This window comes from Drosophila simulans, chromosome 3L (genome assembly GCF_016746395.2).
Source record: "Drosophila simulans strain w501 chromosome 3L, Prin_Dsim_3.1, whole genome shotgun sequence".
NCBI lineage: Eukaryota > Metazoa > Arthropoda > Insecta > Diptera > Drosophilidae > Drosophila > Drosophila simulans.
In genome coordinates, this window is record NC_052522.2 from 7,462,239 (window position 1) to 7,481,016 (window position 18,778).

General features: G+C 43.3%; 2 protein-coding genes across 5 annotated transcripts in view; one reads left to right on the forward strand and one right to left on the reverse strand.

The window, feature by feature from the left end:
* Positions 1-1,122: 1,122 nt before the first annotated feature.
* Positions 1,123-3,548, reverse strand: LOC6737162 (gamma-tubulin complex component 2 homolog). Its single transcript, XM_016170044.3, has one exon. It carries the CDS (start codon positions 3,453-3,455, stop codon positions 1,272-1,274), a length of 2,184 nt encoding a protein of 727 aa, XP_016030817.1. The 5' UTR covers positions 3,456-3,548; the 3' UTR covers positions 1,123-1,271.
* A 1,885-nt stretch (positions 3,549-5,433) lies between these two features.
* LOC6737163 (guanine nucleotide exchange factor DBS) overlaps positions 5,434-18,778 on the forward strand; it is a 46,007-nt gene continuing 32,662 nt past the window's right edge. For 2 of the 4 annotated variants that reach the window (XM_016171046.3, XM_016171045.3), the window contains exons 1-3: positions 9,830-9,994; positions 15,452-16,123; positions 16,305-16,598. In XM_016171046.3, the coding sequence (XP_016030822.2) occupies positions 9,845-9,994; positions 15,452-16,123; positions 16,305-16,598 (1,116 nt within the window). In that variant the 5' untranslated portion in view covers positions 9,830-9,844. Of the gene's footprint in view, positions 6,059-9,829; positions 9,995-15,451; positions 16,124-16,304; positions 16,599-18,778 lie in introns of those variants that run through there. The other 2 variants (XM_016171044.3, XM_016171043.3) reach the window with 2 other exon arrangements.

Below are 18,778 nucleotides of genomic sequence, written 5' to 3' on the forward strand. Positions count from 1 at the left end.
GTTTTTAGATAAGCCATTGCACATTTCAGATGGTGTTTTCCCCCTATTTTTAACTACTCTGTTGGCCATTCAAAGTGACCCACCCATCGTGCTAAACGGTTGACTGCCTCTGGCCGTTTGCCAAATAAAATTCGGCTCTCAATTAGGGGCCCATTGAACCTTGAAGAGCCGCTTCCGCTCGACGGCCAGCTGGCGGGTTCAAGTTTATGACATTTCTAGGCATTATGTTTGGTTTGTGTGCACAAATGAAGTCATCCCGTGGACGAGGCGTGCCCCGAGTTTAATGAACCTGCCCCCATAACGGCGAAAGAAAACGCCGTGGTCCGTCTCCAAGCGGAGCTGGGGGAATTCCCACGGCCATGCAACCTCTGGTCAATCCGCTCCAAAGTACTCCAGGTAAACGGCATTGAGGCAGGGGTAAATTTGAATGCAAACCGACAGCGGCAGTCCATCATTTTCGCAAGCAGATAATGATATACATTTCGGAAGCAATGCATCTGAACTTAACCATAATTTCGAGTGCATTATTATTGGCCCGCTCTGGGCAGTTGAATGCAAAGTTGCAGATACATTTTGCGTTGCATCATCATCATCGACGTCGACCACCTGTTGTCCTTAAAGCGATAAGTATTAAGTGATTTCTGGACAGCCGCTCGCGAGTTTTCCTTTTTTCCCCCATTTATTTATTAATACAATTTTCGTGCGCTTGCGTGCGTCTGCAACTGAGGCAAGTGCATTTACATAACAATTGGCCTTTGAATTCAAATTGGCAGCGGGCTTTGGCCCCTCCATCGAATCGGGCTATCCGCAGACGGAGGCTGAGGCTGCGGGACTGCATTAAAATCTCTTTACCGCCATTTAAAATAATTTACGATCTTATGCAAATCGCCGCTTTCGTTGCACTAGCCCCCAAACTTGCCACCGTGACTCGACATAATGCTCGTTGGCCAGAAATTAAACGCACACATCGATTATTCACGCCCATTGTGCGCCACTTAACAATAACTCAAAAGTGGAAGACCGCCACAGGTGTCATACCCATAAGACAAGCTCACACTTGTGGGTAATGGATTGATAGCTTTTTGAATCTCAAAGGATTAATGAAGTAAATGAAAGAGTTAATTTCATTTTGCAAGAGCGCTCTTATAATATAGTTAAGTAAACACAGGACTAAATGTTCCATGGGTCTATGAATTAAGGTTTAATGGGCATGAAGAGTAAAGAACACGGGTGATTTGGCGAAGCTGTTGGACACGTTTTCAAGCCCTTGACTAAATAGTGCAAGCTTGATCCTTATCCGAATCGGAGAACTCGATGAACTCCCCAAGTCGTTTGAGCAATCGTTTACAGGAGTCCCGCTCCGCACAGTCTTTCGTCTTAGCCAACTGGCTAACCAACTCCAAAATGCTGGCCAAAAAGCTTTTAAATTCCTCTTCGTACTCGATCACTTCCTGCTCGAGATCTTTGGTACTTTTCTCTCCTATCGAGGACTCCACAAAGTCACTAAAGTTGAGACACACATGACCGAGTGTGTATAGAGATTTTACAAAGGTGGTGGCAGTGGGTAGTAAGCCAAGCCGTAGGCATTCTTCTACGGTACTCTCCAACTTGTTCAGTACCTCGTCGATACATTTGGCCTTGTCCACCGTTAAGGTCAACGATTGCCATCGGGGTTCGGTGATGTCCTGCATGATGTGGTTTTCCAGACTTACCATACACATTAGCATACGGTGGCGGAGTTTTCCAGATCGATTGGTGAGCTGGAGACCCGTACCCTCAGAAGGACTTTGCCAAAGGACTGTCAAATGGTGTTTCACATAGTGCAGAAAAAACAGGACACGTTGCAACATCTGCAATTGCTCGAGGAGCTCCGGGTAGATAATATAGCTTAGTGGCCATTTAGTTTCATAGCCAAGAGCTAATGCCTCGTAGCCGTAGAGATTCAGGGCCTCCGGAGGATCCTGCTCGCTGCAGCTCTCCTTTTCCTCTTCTTCTTCATTTTCTTCAGCTCTCTTGGCTTTATGTTGCCTACCCAATTGTGTGGCTACATCGCAATTCTTAAGCTGACAGCGAACATTATCCTTGATGTAGTCATTGGACTTTTGCAGGGTCTCTGCTAGAAGGGTCTGGAGCTTCTCGGGAATCAACCTGTCCACATTGTACTTCAGGTACTCCTGGCATTTGTGCAGAAAAGTCTCGGAGAAGCCTTCCTCCTGCAGCAGGAAATATGACTTCAAATTGCGAATGTGGAAAGGCAAATTGTGCTCCTCCACCAAAACCTTGAGAAACTTCTGTGCTGGCAACTCATAGCTCGTTTTAATGATCTCCTCATGCCCCAAATCGTCTTGATTATAAGATAGTGGCCGCTGTAGCAGCATCAATGAAACATTGCACTGTCTCAAAATGTTTAGATACTTCCCGGCCAGAAAAATTTCATCCGCCTGGGAAAGCAAGAAGCCGGGCAAACGGTCTGGCAAAAGGCGGTATCGTTCCGCCCAGTAGGCGTGGCAACATTTCTCCGGCGCCAATAGTGTACTGCTCATTGTACTCGAGGGCTCTGTGTCCTCCACAAAAAACTCATGCTGCGTATCGAATAGAACGCCCTTTTGCATCCACAGCTGAGCGATTTTCATGTAAACGCGACTAGTCAAAGTCAAAATTTTGTTCACTCGCTCCTTTAGATCCACATCAGTGTCCTTCAGATCCCGGTAGAACTGGTCCAGCAATGTTAGTACCTGGGCGCTGGTCAGATTGCCACGGGCACTGCTGGTTATGTTGGAAAAAGTCTTCAAAATAGGCAACCAAGGACGCACCTGTCGCACCAGTTCCTTAAGGTCCAACTTATTGTCCTGCAAATCCGTTTCCAACTTGGCCTGTAGATCATAATAGTCCTCCAGTTGATCACTTAAGGCAGTGGCTAAGGTCAGTCGTGTCCTTCCGCAGTTAGGCGACATATTGGTCTCCTCTATATAGCTTTGTACACTAATATAGTAACCTATCAGGGGCAATATTTCATGGGCCAAAGCCCTAAAAGGCCCGGTGAAGGTCTTTTTCAATCGGAATCGAACCTTGGATATATCCACTGAAGACATTTCGGAAATCTGATCGATCTGAATATCAGGCCTTACATATGCAGAGGGAACACCCGAGAAGGCATAGATTAGATCCCTCATCAGCAACTGTTCCTGGCGAGGCAAACTCATCTTGGCCAAATTTTCGTTGGCGAGATAGTAACCCCCAACGCTCTCGAAGATCCACGACTCCAGCCGAGGCAGACTTGTGGACGAGCTCGCGTTGCAATTATGACCACTGCTTTCGCTTCCTGATGGACGCATTTTTCCGTCTTGCGATTCATCACGGTCGTGAATTTTCCTCATTTGCCGCTCCAACTCGTCCTTGCTGAGGTGAAAGCGCACCTTGCTCGCAAAGTCACTCTCCGATTGATCGGAGTTCATGGTGAATTAGAAAATATATGAAGAACAGAGCTCAATTTCGAAGCTTAAAATTATTTAGGTGTTATCTCTAAAGGACAATAATTACTAAGGCATGTTGGATAGTTTGAAATAAAATAATTAAATAAATTTTAATTCAAATCTTATATATGAAAAGTTAGTAGAGTTTCGGTTGGAGTACTTAACTTCTGCTAGTTCTGATTTCCATTTCTGCTTATTATCAAACTTTATTCCAGCCACTTGTGAAAGGTGGTTACTTTCGGTGATATCCGCTGAATCGGTAAATCAACTTGGTCTTAAATCTGAATCCCCATCGACCATCGTGCCCAGCGGCGACATCTTCGCCTCTGGTTTCGTCGAAGTTTGGAGCCACAGGTGCATTTCAAGCCCATACTTCCAACGATTCAAGTCGAGCTGGGCGATCCGACGCCCAGTTGTCAATCAAGCGGAGCAGGAGAACCAACTGACGAACGTGCTGAGAATTTTCCATCAATTTCTACGCGATGGGAACTTCGAACTTTCTACGTGCTTGTATCCAAAATATACGCACACAGTAAGAAAATATTTTGGTACATTATTAGGTAATAAAATAAATTTGTGAAATCTTTAAACTATGAATTAGTTTGCTTTGTATTTAAGGCAAATTATGTACAGTGAAATATGTGAATATGTGTATTGTTTATTATATTGATAAAAATCAATTTTTCCTCTGCATGTGAAACACTTGAAAGTATCGCACAGGCAACGAGATAACCATGAGAACACTTTATATATGGGCTTTTGTCGCGTGAGTGCCACTTGTCGTGTTTTTGTTGCTACCGCTGTAGTTGCAGTTGCTGTTGCACATGTTGTTGTTATAGTTGTTATTGTCTGTGCCCCCTTTTTGTTGCTGCGCTCGTTTTCTCGCTGTTCTCATTCTAAACAATGCAAATGCAGCTTCAGCGGCTCTGCCAGCAACATTAGCATAAATAAATAAATAACCGTACTAGCAACGAGCGGCGGGTAAATAACAAAATAGCAACACGGCCAGCCGACCGACCGCCAGTAACATTAATCTACGCTCCAAAAGCTTTCCGATGGACGCTCCATGGGCTTTTGTTGTCCTCCTCGCATTTTACGACCATAGCAGACACCCAAAACACTTGTTTGCCTTCGTCGCCTAGCGGCGCTTGCACATCGAAGACTGGGCGCGGTACAAGGGATCGCCTAGAAACGCCCACACACGAACTAGTGCAAGTACAGTGGTAAGAGGATATGGAGAAATGTCCGATTAAAATTAAATAAAATATTTGAAAAATTTTAAAACAAATTTTGAACTACCCTTTAACATTAACTGAGTATCTCTTCGTTTTAATATTGTGTTGCGCTCAGTTTCATTAGCTTGTCATAGTTTCATCCTAAACGTTTCAAGCTAAATCTACTTTCTAAAATGAAATGAGAAATGTCAAGTGCAGTGAGTGATTCTATTCGTTCACCTACTAAATACTGCTGGTATCAGAAAACTTTTTTTTACTATGTAAAGTTCATACTATATAATAAACTATATAAATTCATATATATATAAAGTCATAAATATTTTGCTACTTCACAAGGAAGATAATTCGAAAAATATCGTTTGATTACTACAAATTTTTCGTTCATCCATTTAATAAAGTATTTAGTATATATTTTGTTATACCAAATTTGACCACCCATTTTAATAGTTTTGCAACCACTGTGCCTAGGCCGCGGATTACAAAAGCAACACCTTCGCCTTCACCGTAAAATGGGCCTCCCCTGCGTGTTTCACATGTGACTACCGTGGATTTTGCAGCCGCTTCTGCCGGCAATCAAATTGAGTGCAAAGCTCGGTTAAAAGCCGAGTATATTCAAGTATTCGGACAGCAGAAGAAGAGGTGTGATGTTTGATGGGTGCGTGTGTGTGTGTGTGCAGCGAATGCAAAAACAGTTTCGATTTTTTTTCAATTTTTCCGCCTTCTGTTTTTGTTTCGATTCGGTGGGGCCCCAACTTATTGCATTATTTATGTACGGGTAGTACGATTTTTCTGGGTTCCCCAGTAAGCCACACGCACCAGAAAATTGTATAAACAAAACGCGGAAAGCAACAACAAAAAACGTTAAAATGAAAAAAACAGTATAAGTATCAGCAGCGGTGACAAGTGCAGGGCTCTCTCTCTGTCTCAAGTCTTGAGTCTCAAGTCGAGTCTACTGCTCACACTCACTCAAAGTTTGCCGAGGTGGAGAAACGAACTCGGCGGCATTCTCAGTCAAACAACAAACGCAACTGAAGTAACAACGGTTCCGTACCGCGTACCGCCCCCAAAACAAAAGTGAAATTCTATTAGCTAGCCGCGTCTTGGCCAAAACGCCCAGGAATATCGCAGTGCGAAAGTTATGGTATTTGATTCCGTTGAAAATCGGACTGAGTGCTGTGCTTAATGTTCCAGCTGCGCCGGGAAGTGTGGAGCGAGCGGTTGGGAGTCTGGGTGCAGCGCCTCCTCGTCATCGTCCTGCATCTGTGGCACCGCTCCAGCATGTCCTTCGTTCGGCGTCGCCAGGAGGCGTTCAAGTGGATTAGGCGCCGACTGGCCAGGAGGCAGTGTCACGTGAGTACACCGAAAGAAATGGTTTAGTAGCAACATGACCCCATCATATGGCCACTTCTATAGCCATATTAAACTGACATTTTAGTCTCTACTTAATTTCAGTTGCTAAACAATTTAATGGGCTTTGAAATGAGATCATTGGTAAACAAATAAATAGTCCAGACTTGACTAGATAGAGGGTATTCGGGTTTTAGGGTATTCTGTCGATGCAGTTCCTCAATTTATCAATTTATAAAGCCACTGAACGAGTGCTAATCAAATTTAATTATTTCAAGTCTGCTCTAGGCATTACTAAACAGCTGTTAACTACTTTTTTAATAGCCAGCTTCAACTGAATACTACATTAATAACAAATAATGTTAGTATGCATTAAGTTGGGTAAATTGGCACGGATCACAGGAGTACCATTAATCTACAAAAAATAACTTAATAAATAGAAGCATCTGTGTAGTCATTAATATTAATCGCAAAAAGTGACTTTACTTTTTTCATTACCTTAGTACTTAGCACTTTCTAGAGTCAATAAAGTCAGTGCTCTATTATACAGGCATGCAAAATAAGTTTTGCATTTTACCAAGCTATGCCTAATTACTAACTCTGAAAATGTTTTTGTCCCTTTGCTGGCTAACCAATTAGGGTTATGTATTTATTACCCTGCTTAGATCATCCTGCACTAGATCCCAAGTGGGTCATCACTCCAGCTCACAACCCTTAGATTTTTAGCTGGAATTCAATTAAAAGTTATTCAGCCAGGCTGCAAATTCAATTAACTACAATCATTTCGGGCATTCGGTGCAATTTTTAGCTAATTTTGGTTTTCCTGCGAATCGCGGGGCACAGCCTGTTTTCTGAAGAAGGGTTAGAAAAGTTTAGCACTCGCGTGACTCGCTATAATTTCTCCATCGGAGTTGCCGGTTTGGAGTGGTCTGAGCCCAAGTTGGCCACTGTCTGAGGCTTTGTTCCCTTTCCGCTCTGCCTGGGTGGGTGTGTCCATCGACCTGGCGGAGACATAGGCTTGGTTCTATATCGTTCCATCCCCTGGCAGTCGGGAAAACTCCGCAACAAACCCCCAAACTATTTCAGCCCGCCAAACAGTTGGCGTTGAGCGATTATGGCTGTCAGCTTGAAAGGCACTTTCAGCCTGTTATCAATTCAAACAAACGCCAAAATGCCACAAATGTGAAAACCGACCGACAGTCGGAGGAGCCGCTAAGAGGCCCCCAAATTGTGCAAATCAAATTGAATGCCGTTTTATGAAAGTTGAGTTGACTTTGCCGGTGATTTTTGGCAATTATTTGTTGCTGGCATTTGTGCGATTTCGAAATTTTTGTGTTTGTAACAATGCGGATCTCAAACAGAGCACGTAGGGGTTAAGTTGAACGCCCATGGAATATTAAAAAGTTTTCTAATATTTAGGCTGCAAACTGATATAAACCAAAAGACTGCAAAATGGGTGATTTGTTTTTATGACACTCGTCTGAAGGGAAACTGAATTTTCAAATAGTTGCAAAGCGGTAATTGCATGCATAAAGTTAATAGTAAAATTCTGAAATATTATAGTACATATGATTAACGTAAATTAGAGAACCGTTTGTAAAGGGCATATGATATGATATACGTAGTCATTAAGCCCGGAATCAAATCACGAACTAGTGAATCACAAAAAGCTTAGCAATTAATTGGTTTTAATTGACTGCGGAAATATTGATACTCTTACTCACAACCCAATTTGCAGTGAAACTTTATTCTAATGCCCGTTCGCATTCGCAAGTGGAATATATGGCAGACCCACCGGGAAGAACACTTAATACTTATATTTATGGGCCATCGGTGGAGCCCATATATTGTTTATCCCGCTGGCAAATGTTTATTCGCACCACTCGAAGTTTCAGCGACTGCTCAGATATTTTTTGTGTGAAACCAGAGCGAAGTAAACACTCATCGCGTGTTCCGGATAACGCAATCGCATGGGGATCTCGAAGCCAGGAACCAAAGGAATCGCGAGCTCGTTAGCGTTCCAGGGTAAGCCTGCGTCTGGCATCGTAAACAAATGCCCGTCAAAAGGCATTCAGCTAAACACCGACAAAGTAGCAAACAAAATATATGTGGACAGCCAGCCCTCCATTTTGTATATGTGTATAATATGGGAACTTGCCAAGTTCAAGGCAGGAGTTGAAGATGTCTATATATGATGCATTGTATCCACAATTATGGCAGAGGGATGGGCATGAAACAAGGGCGGCGGCGGCTATTCAGCGGGGCAAACAATAACATTGTGCATAAAACAGAACTCAGTCCCCAGTCTGAAATACTGACTAAATGAAAGTAAAAGATACTGCAGGCCGAACTATGAGATACTCTATCTATCATTAAGATTCAAAATTCACTTAAGATAAAGACGTAGCAGTAATGCCGGTAATTTTACTACATAAAATAAAACATAATGCAGTTCTTGTTTAATTTTAATCACTTTGCTTGCCTAACCAAGCAATCTTGCAACGAAAAATAATTGGGCATTGATCTGCATAATAACTTGCTTATTTATATGTATATTTTCTGAGTTGCCGAAAACCCCAAACAATTAAACTGAAAAACAACGTTCTCGGGAATGTATGTAAATGTATTCCTTCGCTGATTGTATTCTAATGCAATCGGTGACCAAGCGCCCGTCAAAGTGGAGATATCCCTATCCCCACATCCACTATAAATCACCGATAATTGTGGGTGTGCTGTGTTTATTGTTGTTGCTGCCATTGATGTTCCGCGAGCGTTTTTCTGCCGGCCATTCAAATGGGCGGTTGAGTCAGCTGAGCTGAAGTAAGCTGAACTGGGCTCGAATTGAGCAGAAAAAAAAAGCTGTAATGAAGCGAAAAAGCCCAGGCGAAATGCAAACAACAAACGTTCCGTCGCACGCATGGAAAATCATTGAAGCCTGCAGTGGAAAATGGGTTTGGGTGAGTACGAGTATCTGTGAGTTACACCCTCGATGCCGACTGGGCTTTTCCATTTCGCGCTCCGCTCATTTCAATTTAGTTGGCGCAAAGCGGCCGCCGCAAACGCTTTGAACTCGTTTCCCGGACAGACGGACTTCATGGCTCTTGACGGTTTTTTCCTATATTGATCTTTTCGACCGATTCAGCAGTACAACAAAAACGGGAAAAAAGGAAAACGTACGCCCAGTGAAGCAAAATTTGTGCGCGTTTTGATTTTTTGGCGCGTTTTTCATTTGTTTTGATTTCGCGTCTGCGAACCTTTCTGCCCATTTTTTTTTGAGTTTTTCCGCGGCTCTAACTCTGGCTTTTTCCTTTAGGCCACACAACTATGTATTGATAAATTGCCAGCCGACGATTTCCGTCGTGACCCGCGCGTTATGCAAAATGCTCAAAATGTAAATAAATATTAAAATAATACACAAGATCACGAGAAGGGGGAGCCAAAAGTATCTGCCACACTGCCTTCCTTTTGTATGCGCCCAGCCTTTTGCCTTTTGCCTTTGTTGGTTTAAGCCATTCGGTTCGGTTCGGATCGGTTTTTTTGTGCGATTGTGCTGTGAAAAATGAAGTGAATCTGTCTGGCCAAGTGAATATCGCCATTGCAACAATAATAATAAGCAATAATAATAATAATAATAATGCGAGCCGACAAATTTCGGTGTGCCTGCGCTTTATTTATGAAAACAATAAACGCAATCCAACAAACTACGCATCAAGTCCGTACCCGAATCTGGATTGGAGGTGGATGTGGACGTGGATGTGCCGGCAGTTTCCTGGCACGCATATAATTTGCATGTGGATATCGATCTTTATGACCGGAGACGCTTCGACGATGGCTTATGTAATCTGGAAAATATTCATGAAGCAATATGCCCGCCTGCACTACGATCCTCGGCCCCTCAGTCCCAAGCTGATCTGGCACTCGTATGCAGCCATTCAGACGGTGGGTCACCCTCTATCCCTTTATCCACGAATGCCTTAGTCTCCACAGCATTCGGGGTCACCACGTACCTTTGCGAAAGAGCCTGCCCTTTATTGATTTAAATTGAGTCATTTTTCTCGGCTCTGGCCATTGGCCATACAAAGTAATTGTAGATTAATGTGGCTAGCTTTAAGTGAGCGCTTAAAACGAGAGTTCATATTTTTCAAGTGTGTTGGGGTTTTTTTGGGGGGCGTGAAAGTTGATTTGTGATTAAACGGTCGGTCAGTTCGTTAAGGGAAGTTGGCGAAAGTTTTTAGCATTTCAAGGAGTTTTTGTGAGCAACAGGTTTCTCCCGCGGGCATCTGTGGAATTTTGCAGCTGGTGCGCTTAATTTAGTTATTATACTTTTTGGTTCTAAGATATTTAAAGTCTCAGTTCATAAAACACACTCTTTAGCACCGAATTAACTGCATTTCTCGAGCAGCTTGAGGAAAAACTTTACGACTACATTTGCTACGCTTTAGGATTGGCAATTTCCGACACCGAACTAGTTCGATCACACCTCGATTGGCGTTATTCAATCAGCAGCCAGGGCAAACTCTACTTATGTACGCCGGTGTTTTCCTTGACATTCGATTGCGGCGACAGTTGCATTTCCCGCCCATTAACGAAATACGATAGCGGGGGTATAGGAAAAGTCAACGCGAAAATGCAAAGGAAATAGCCGCGATTTGGCGGCTTGGAAAAGCAGGAGCCAAAATAAGAGTAGACAAGGCAAAAAGCTGTTTGCGCAGAATCAGGGACCACCAAACTAGATAAACGGACTGCGACTGTCTGCCCCCATTGATAATAACAATCGGGAAAAGTAAGAGATGCAATATTTCAACGTATAGTGTTAAAATGTCGATATTAATTGCAGAGTGGCAGCACTTGTGGTAGGACTACAATTCAAGTGGTAGCCAATAGTACCATCACCCGCAGTCCCCGGATCGCATTTAAATAAATTGCGATTATGCCGCAAATGTGGCAGCCGGTGCACCGAACTATGCACTGCAAAAAAATATCTAAAATAAATGTTAAATATTGAATATTATTAAAAATTTAAGGAGAACTAGAAGAATGAGGCTAATGAATGGACTTTAAGAACAATATAGGTCTTACAAATGGGCTGTAAGTTTTTTTGAACTTGAGCAGAGTTTGTTTTCAGTGTACTCTGGGTGCAGGACCTGGTCTTGCACTTGGTTTTCGGTGGTTTCGGTGGTGCGACTGCCACTGCGACTGGCCGTGCGCTAATAATATTTATCAGTGGCTCATTTGTTGGCCGGACAGATGGACGGACTTACGGACGGTCGGACAGGTGGATGCGGAGCGGTGCATTCAATGGCCAATAAAGCAAGAGAGCAAATAAAAATTGCAACTAGCAGCAGGCAGCGGTGGCTAATTGCGCCGCCTGTTTGGTGATTTTGCCGCTGTTAACTTGGTTGGCTGGCTGACTGGCCAATTCCAAATAGGTGGATGGCATGGGAATGGGGATGGGTTGGTATGGGATAGATGGGGGCTGTGCATCCGCTGCTCGTCAGTTTCGATTCAAAGTGCAGTTTAAGTTTTCGGTTGCCGTTTTCCACATTGTTCGCTGCATCCGAGGCATGAATATTTATTTATCGCAGCCAGAGTTTTGCATTTTAGCTAGAAATCATGCAAAAACGCCGCGACATGCGATTGCCAACAAAAAAACCAAAAAAAAAAAATCGCCGACGACGAACGCCTTTCAAATCGAATCTCCGAAGCTGTTAACTGCAGTTGAGAGCGATTTTTCGTATGCTTTTCCGCCGACATGAAAATCTGTTTAATATTTTCCCGCGCACTCACGCACGACGTGGGAATTTTTGCCACTCGCGACTTTGAGTTCGTCTTCGTCGGCGACAGCGAAATGCAACTCAAAACTGAAAACTGAAAACTCAAAACCAAAATCTGCAACGCATTTGCAATCTCAGCGCGGAAAAGGCCGAAACATTGAACCTTTCATAAACCTCCGACAATTGGCATGCAGCTGTTATTCAACGCACGAGATGCAAATTTGATATAGGAAATGGGTTTTTTTTGTAATCGAATAAGCCGATCTGACCTATAAGTGGAAGGAAGTGCAATGGTCATGGTTCGCCTTTAAATGCGGAATTGTTTAATAACAATATATTTATTATTTTAAAGTTATGGAAGTCGAGTTAGCTGAGTCACAGGTTATCATTTTATAAAACCATAGAAGGGTTTTATGATTAATTCAAAACATATGTTAGCTTTCTGATTGCCACATTATTCACTTAATAGTGACTCATCATTAAACATGATGTTTCGTAAAATAACATTTAATAATTAGGAATCATTAAAAGCACTGCCCATCATATAAGATTATTATTTTTATTTTGGCCTTTTTTCCAGACAACCTCCCATGCAAATGCATTTTCTTATTGGCCACCCCCGCCGTTTGCCTGTTTACCTGTTTTCCTGTCCAGTTTTCAGTTTCTCTTTCGTTAACCTTAGTCTGGGGTTAGGACAGCCTATTAACGACACGCATTCACAGTCATTTTCAATTTCTTGGAGCTGTCACTTTAATTTGGAAGCAGTGGCAGTTTTGGCCCACGCATTTTCACACAGATACACACGCACACACACTCAGTCTTTCTCTTAAAAAATGCAATTTGCACAACCTACACTATCTTTACATATTCCCACATAAACATATTTTATTTTACATGTTTATATGCTGCTAAAACAAGGCTTCTTTTTTATTACTTTTTAAAGATATACGACTTTAAATCTTCAGCCTTTAATTCCACTTATATGCGAATGTTATTAAACTAAGTTATTTTGAAGGTGAATAAACAAATCGAGATGAAAATATAATTCGCTTTATGGAGATTTATAATTCTTGTTATTATATTAGTCAAAGTTTTTCGACCCGTTGCAATCTTCGACGAGCAACAACGATCGTCTAACAAATTAGTTACTGACGCAATATTTCTGTATATCTCTGCGCTATCAAAATCACACGCAATAAATTAAATTTGCTTTGTGGGCAGAGGCAGTGCGTCCAAATGGCAATGACATTTCCAGCTTTTTTTGCTTTTAGGCTCCATTCAGCTCCAGCTCCTTCGCCAGGTGTTTAGATTGCCGGAGTAGGTTGTCCAATTAATAAACGAAAACGCAGTCATAATGTTTTGATTAACACAAATGTGACAAGAGATGCATAAAAATTAATTTCCAATCTTGTCCGAGTCCACTAAATCAAAGGGGAGTGTATCTTGGCTGGTGGTTGGTAGATGTTCGATTCCGATTTGGGTCACGACGGCGTTAGGTGAAACCGTAGATGCGTGAGAGAGTGCTGAATCGGATTGGATGGGAGTTGGGAGATGGAAGATCGGCATATATTTTAGATACATGGCATAGCCCCAAGGTTGTGATGTCGGTGTGCAGTGAGGCGACCTTCCTTTAATGGCTTGTCCAGCCAACTAGTGCAACATTTTCGATTTCCTTTTGACGCGCGGCCATAATTTGAACAGCGGGCTAGCAGCACAGCTCCAACCACCGACCGACCCACTGCCCAAGACTCACGCACCACCGCCGCCGCCGATAAAACCCACCGAAACCCACCGACAAAACGCCCCCGGGCGGGCCGAACCCATTCCAAGTCGAAACCAAAAGCACAGCCAAAAGCCAACCAAACCAGACCAGTCGGGGCAATTAATTGATGAGCAGTGGTCGGCACTTGGTCAAGAGTTGGCATGACAGCAAATTGCATTTGCCTCTGATTCTGCCTCTTTTTTTTTCCAGATCGTGCGTGCCACTGCCATGGCCACTGGGCACTGATCTTCAAGCGGTGGCCAATCGACGGAATGCAGGCCCAGAATCAGGCACTGCAAGAAAATGGGATGCTTTCTAAAGATTGCGACTTAGTTTCAAAAGGATTATCTATTAGATTAGCATTGTGACTAACTTAAAGTCTAAAATGAAGAATTAGAAGTATCATAAATCTTTTTTTTTTAACATTTTTTTATGGACGAGCTAGGATTTTCGCTCAGTGCCTGGCCCAAAAAGAAAATATTGATGATATATTTATTGGTATTTATTGGCGTCGCTTTGGCCGCACTTCAAAAAGCCCGGCCTGAACAAATTGTGGAAATTTATAAGCTTCGACAACAGAAATCTTTGTCTCTGCGGGCTCGTACTGCCAATAAATGAGTGCAGTGAAGGGGGTTCAAGGGGTTCAAGTTCGAGTTTGGGCTTGGGCATGGGCATGGGTATGGGTATGGGTATGCGGCCCACTCATTGAGCATGCGCAGGCGCCGAGGGCGACATCTGGCGGCCATCGCTGGCGCTTGAGTGGCCGGCACGAAGGACCAAAAGCTGCTAGCGGCAGGACTTGCAGAGCTAGCCGCATTCCTTGGCCAAGTTAGTAGCTAAATTCGTTTGGGCGTGGAAAGGCGAGTGAGTGGATAATGGGAAAATAAATGAAAAAGCGCCGGCACCGCACAATGTCACATTGTTGGCCGAGACCAAAAGTATTTCGGTTCGCCAACCGAAAAGTTTAACATGCCAGGTTTTGGTTATGTGTGTTATGGTCAAAGTTTGGCTATTTGCTAGGCCGCATACCCACACTATCCTCCCCTCGAAATCCTCGAACCGAAAACCACATCCACTTTCACTGCAAATTTGTGTGTGCTCGTATCTGAAAGAAAGTGAATTCTACTGTGCTACACTTGACCTATGACAACGACAACTGAGGCAGCGGCAAAAACAACAACCTCCCAACTAACAACCAACTGGAAACGAACGTTTGACGTTTCATTTGATTGTCATGCAATGCGGCCCCTCGCACTCCCTTTTCCTAGTCTTGTCTCTTGGATCAATGCTGTCCCCAATTGATTTCTGTTTAACTTTTAACATGCAACAAGGCAACCCGAGCCTCTCCACACTCCCCCCTCTAAACACTGTTTGCTGTGGGAAAGTGGATCGAATCTTGGAGTCTTCAGTTGCATTTCTATAACTTAGGTTGTCCTGTTTTCTATATTTAGTCACTTAAAGGATGTCCTGCGTATTAAATCAATAACTCTTCGCTTTAGCAGCTTTAATGTAAACCATTCTTAAGAATAATGAAATTACGTTTTTAGCTTGAGATACTTAAATAATAAGTTACAATTATTAAAATATTTATATTTGTTCTAAATTAATGAATATTTTTGCTCGGTATAGTAGATGGGTAGGTTTGCCCCACTGTATGCCCCCTGTTGCCAGTGGTAACCGAAGCAATTGTGTTTAATGCGGCTCTTTGCATTGGCCCATTGCCTGTGCATGTGCCGCGAGCCAAAGAACTTTGGCCCATTTGAAATGCGGCAATTGTGTATCTGGCGGATACACAAGCGCACTCTGAACTCCACACGTGTCTGAGGTCTTTTTCTTAGCTTTTTTCCTCTGCATTTTCAGGCTGACACGAACATCGAGACAGGGCGAGCAGAAGCAGCTGTTACTGGTTCAGGAGCAGGAGCGGAATTAGCCGAGATCTTGGTGCCGAGTGACACGCAAATCGATGTTCCCGGTGGGGAAATCCCAGGAGGGCAGATTCCGAGCCTAGAGTCCACTGACAGGGACATGAAAGAGGCCAGAGCAGCGCCCATAGCTCGCGATGATGAGGATCAGGAGGAGGCGGAGGATCCAGAGGAGCATGGGCAGGAGGAGGAGGAACCTCCAGAGGTGGAGCAACTGTCCGCGAATGCTAATTATGTGTGCTGTCGATATCCGGGAACAACCTCTTCCTCCACCTCCGGCGCAGCAGACACATTGAACCGCAGCAAGTCGCGGGTTCAAAAGTACCTCAAGAAGTGCAAACAGCGGCTAACGGGTCAGGCCAAGATGCCAACGAGCAGTTCCACCACCACGACCACCATCACACTGATCAGGAATGAGCCAGCACCCACGACAATCGAGCAGGCACTGGCGGAGCAGGAGGAGGAAGACCTGGCGGAGGGCAGTAACGGGTCCTACACGGACGCCCTGCCCATCGAATGCAGCTTGAGTGCCAGCATTGCCGAGGAGCAGCAGCAGGCGGTCGACCAGCTGGAGCCGCCAAAGGAGGAGGAAGTCCCACTGGAGACATTAGTACGTAATTACACTGAGAGAAAACTCAATGTTGCATGTCGATTATATAATTTAAAAATTGGAAAAAATTGGTATAAGGCAGTAGTATTACTAATTGTAAGATTTTCTTTCTTTGCTTGTTTGTTATCCATATTATCATGAAATTTCGGAATCCACTACATTTTTTCTCTCTTGTCTCCAGCTGACGGAACCTTCCTCAACTCCTCCGCCGCAGAGCAACCTCGAAGGAATCCCTGCACCAGAGCGACTTCGACTACCCGCCGACGTGGACGCCACGCTGGCCCGGCTGATTGACAGCCATCTGTCGCACATTTATCCCGTCTACTGGGCACGCACGCGTGCGATTTTAATCCAGCAGGCACGTGAGCGACTCGTGTGCGGATTCGACGGCAGTTTGGTCCGCTTCGAGCAGCGATTCCTATGCAAATTTGCGCAAATTGCCGCGACTCTGCGCACGGCCCATCAAATTGGCGAGGTAAGAGTCCTATAAAGAACACAGAAATCCGGGCAAAAGATATATCATTTACAAGGCAGTTACTCGCAGCAGGCGAAATTAGCCGCAATTTGTTTGGCTCTCCCCGAATGAAGTTCTTTAATCACAGCTAAATAGTTTGCTTTGGTTTTATCCGCCAAAAAGAAAAATGGTTGAGTAACAATTGAGTTGAGAAATCGTTGTGGAAATTGGGGAATCACCGGGAGATTGGTCGATCATCAGGCGATAAGTGTTCTCCGTAGCAAATAGTTGCGAAAATTACAAGGGCGCAGTTGTTGGTGGGTTAGAATTTCGCTCAAGGGTATTGCTAATCTAGCTTCTCTAAAGTAAATCGTATTCATTTTTTTAGTCAAAAAACGTATTCACCAAATACCATCTTTATATATTGTTAATGTAGATACGAATACTTGCAGCTTTTCACTTGTAATTAATAACAATGATAATCAAATCCAACAACATATTATTGAACTTCATGCAGCTCACATTCTTCGTCAGCGCAATTAATCTTTCAAGATTATATCACCTACACTGACCAGAGGTTTGCCCTTATCAACAAAAGTCAACTGTGGTTTCCACTTCGCAATGGAATGTTTTGTGTCCTCTTGTTGAACGAGGAGTATCTTGCAGTTTGCAAATAAAGTATTTACTGATAAATACTAAAACCAAGCATAAAGACTATTTGGAGTCATACTTAATAGCATTTGTAAATTTAAGCTCTAGCCAAAGTCATACCACTTATTTGAACGTTTCCAAACTATATTTTTGTCCATACTGGAATATATACTTAATTAAGTAAATCGCACTCTACTAGCTTATACATTTTAATCACAAATTTACGTGATATTGCAATTTCCCTAAACACTAATCTAATTCCATACTTCATGGATGTTCAAATTTCGTCACCGGTTGTAACATTACAGCTGCTGCTTGTGCAGCCCTGGCTACCTAACATTCGCTGTTAAAAATGGTCAAAACTAACAGCGCGCCAACAGCGGCTGGTGGCACGCCGAAGCACTGTTAACGGGTCTGTGCTTCGGATTTTCTGAAGTCAGTTGAACATTTGAACTCGCGACGCGCAGTCTTGTGAGCGGCAAAAAGCGACTGACAAGCCCAGAAAAAGAAAAGCGACTCGAAGACGAATGTATATGGAGTAGTAAACAGAAGTGACCAAGTGCAACGTGCCACTGCCAACTAAATACGTAAATTCGTAGTTTCAGAGTCTCGCATTTTTTCGCCATTGGGAGCTAACAGAGTGCGCCGAAAGAAATGTGCAAAGTATCGTTGAATTAACATGCAAATAAATTGAAATCGCGACAGAGTGATGCCCGAATAGTGCCTGCAAATACGTTATAAAAGTGCCTTAATGTGTGATCTTTTTACAATCTGCAAGAAATAATCGTAAAAGTGCGAATCAGCTTCGTATAGTATAAATATATACTCCTATCCCAAGTGCCACATATATCTGCTATCAGCCTAGAAGTTAACGCTTTAAAGCCGTCACATCAGCGTAAATCAGAGGATTTCCTCGCCAAATAGTTTTGAGGTAATTTCTGGTTTCACATTTTATTAGCTAAGCGGCCCGAAGTCTGAAGTTCATTATCATTTATAGCCAATAATTGTCGAGTGTTTCTTCGTTGTTCAGTTGTACGGTGTAGTGTAGTGTAGTGTTTGAATCCGACCCTGACCTCAGTATTCATTAAAAATCAATTGTTTTCCACTCGCATTCGCATTCGCATTGGCAATTTGCATACTTATTACACATGGCCAGAGACAAAAGTCATGAAAAGTACAAGACAAACCACGGAAGCGTCCTTCGGGTCAGCCTACGCTTTTTGGACTTGTTAGAATCGCAGAGAGAGGTCTTTGTATTTTTTTTTTTAGCCATTTCAATGACAAAGTGGTGGCAAGTGTGGGTTGTGCACTACGTGCTATGTATGCCCCTTCTAAATCGAATTGTCAGAGGTTCTGGGTCCACTAATCAGTTCCCCAGCTCCGTTTGCAATGTAATTTATAATCATTTTCGTAACGCATACGCACTGTGGAGCATGTGGTGCTCGGTCCGTGGGAGGCAGCTAAAAAATACTACTATAAGTAAGCTGCTGTAAAGTGCTCGGCGTGACCCACTTAGGTCCAACCACATAAACTTATTTGAATCAATCAGC

What these genes read in the sequence shown, in the direction of transcription:
- LOC6737162 (XM_016170044.3), bottom strand. Translation starts at nt 3,455, where the DNA reads ATGAACTCCGATCAATCGGAGAGTGACTTTGCGAGCAAGGTGCGCTTT.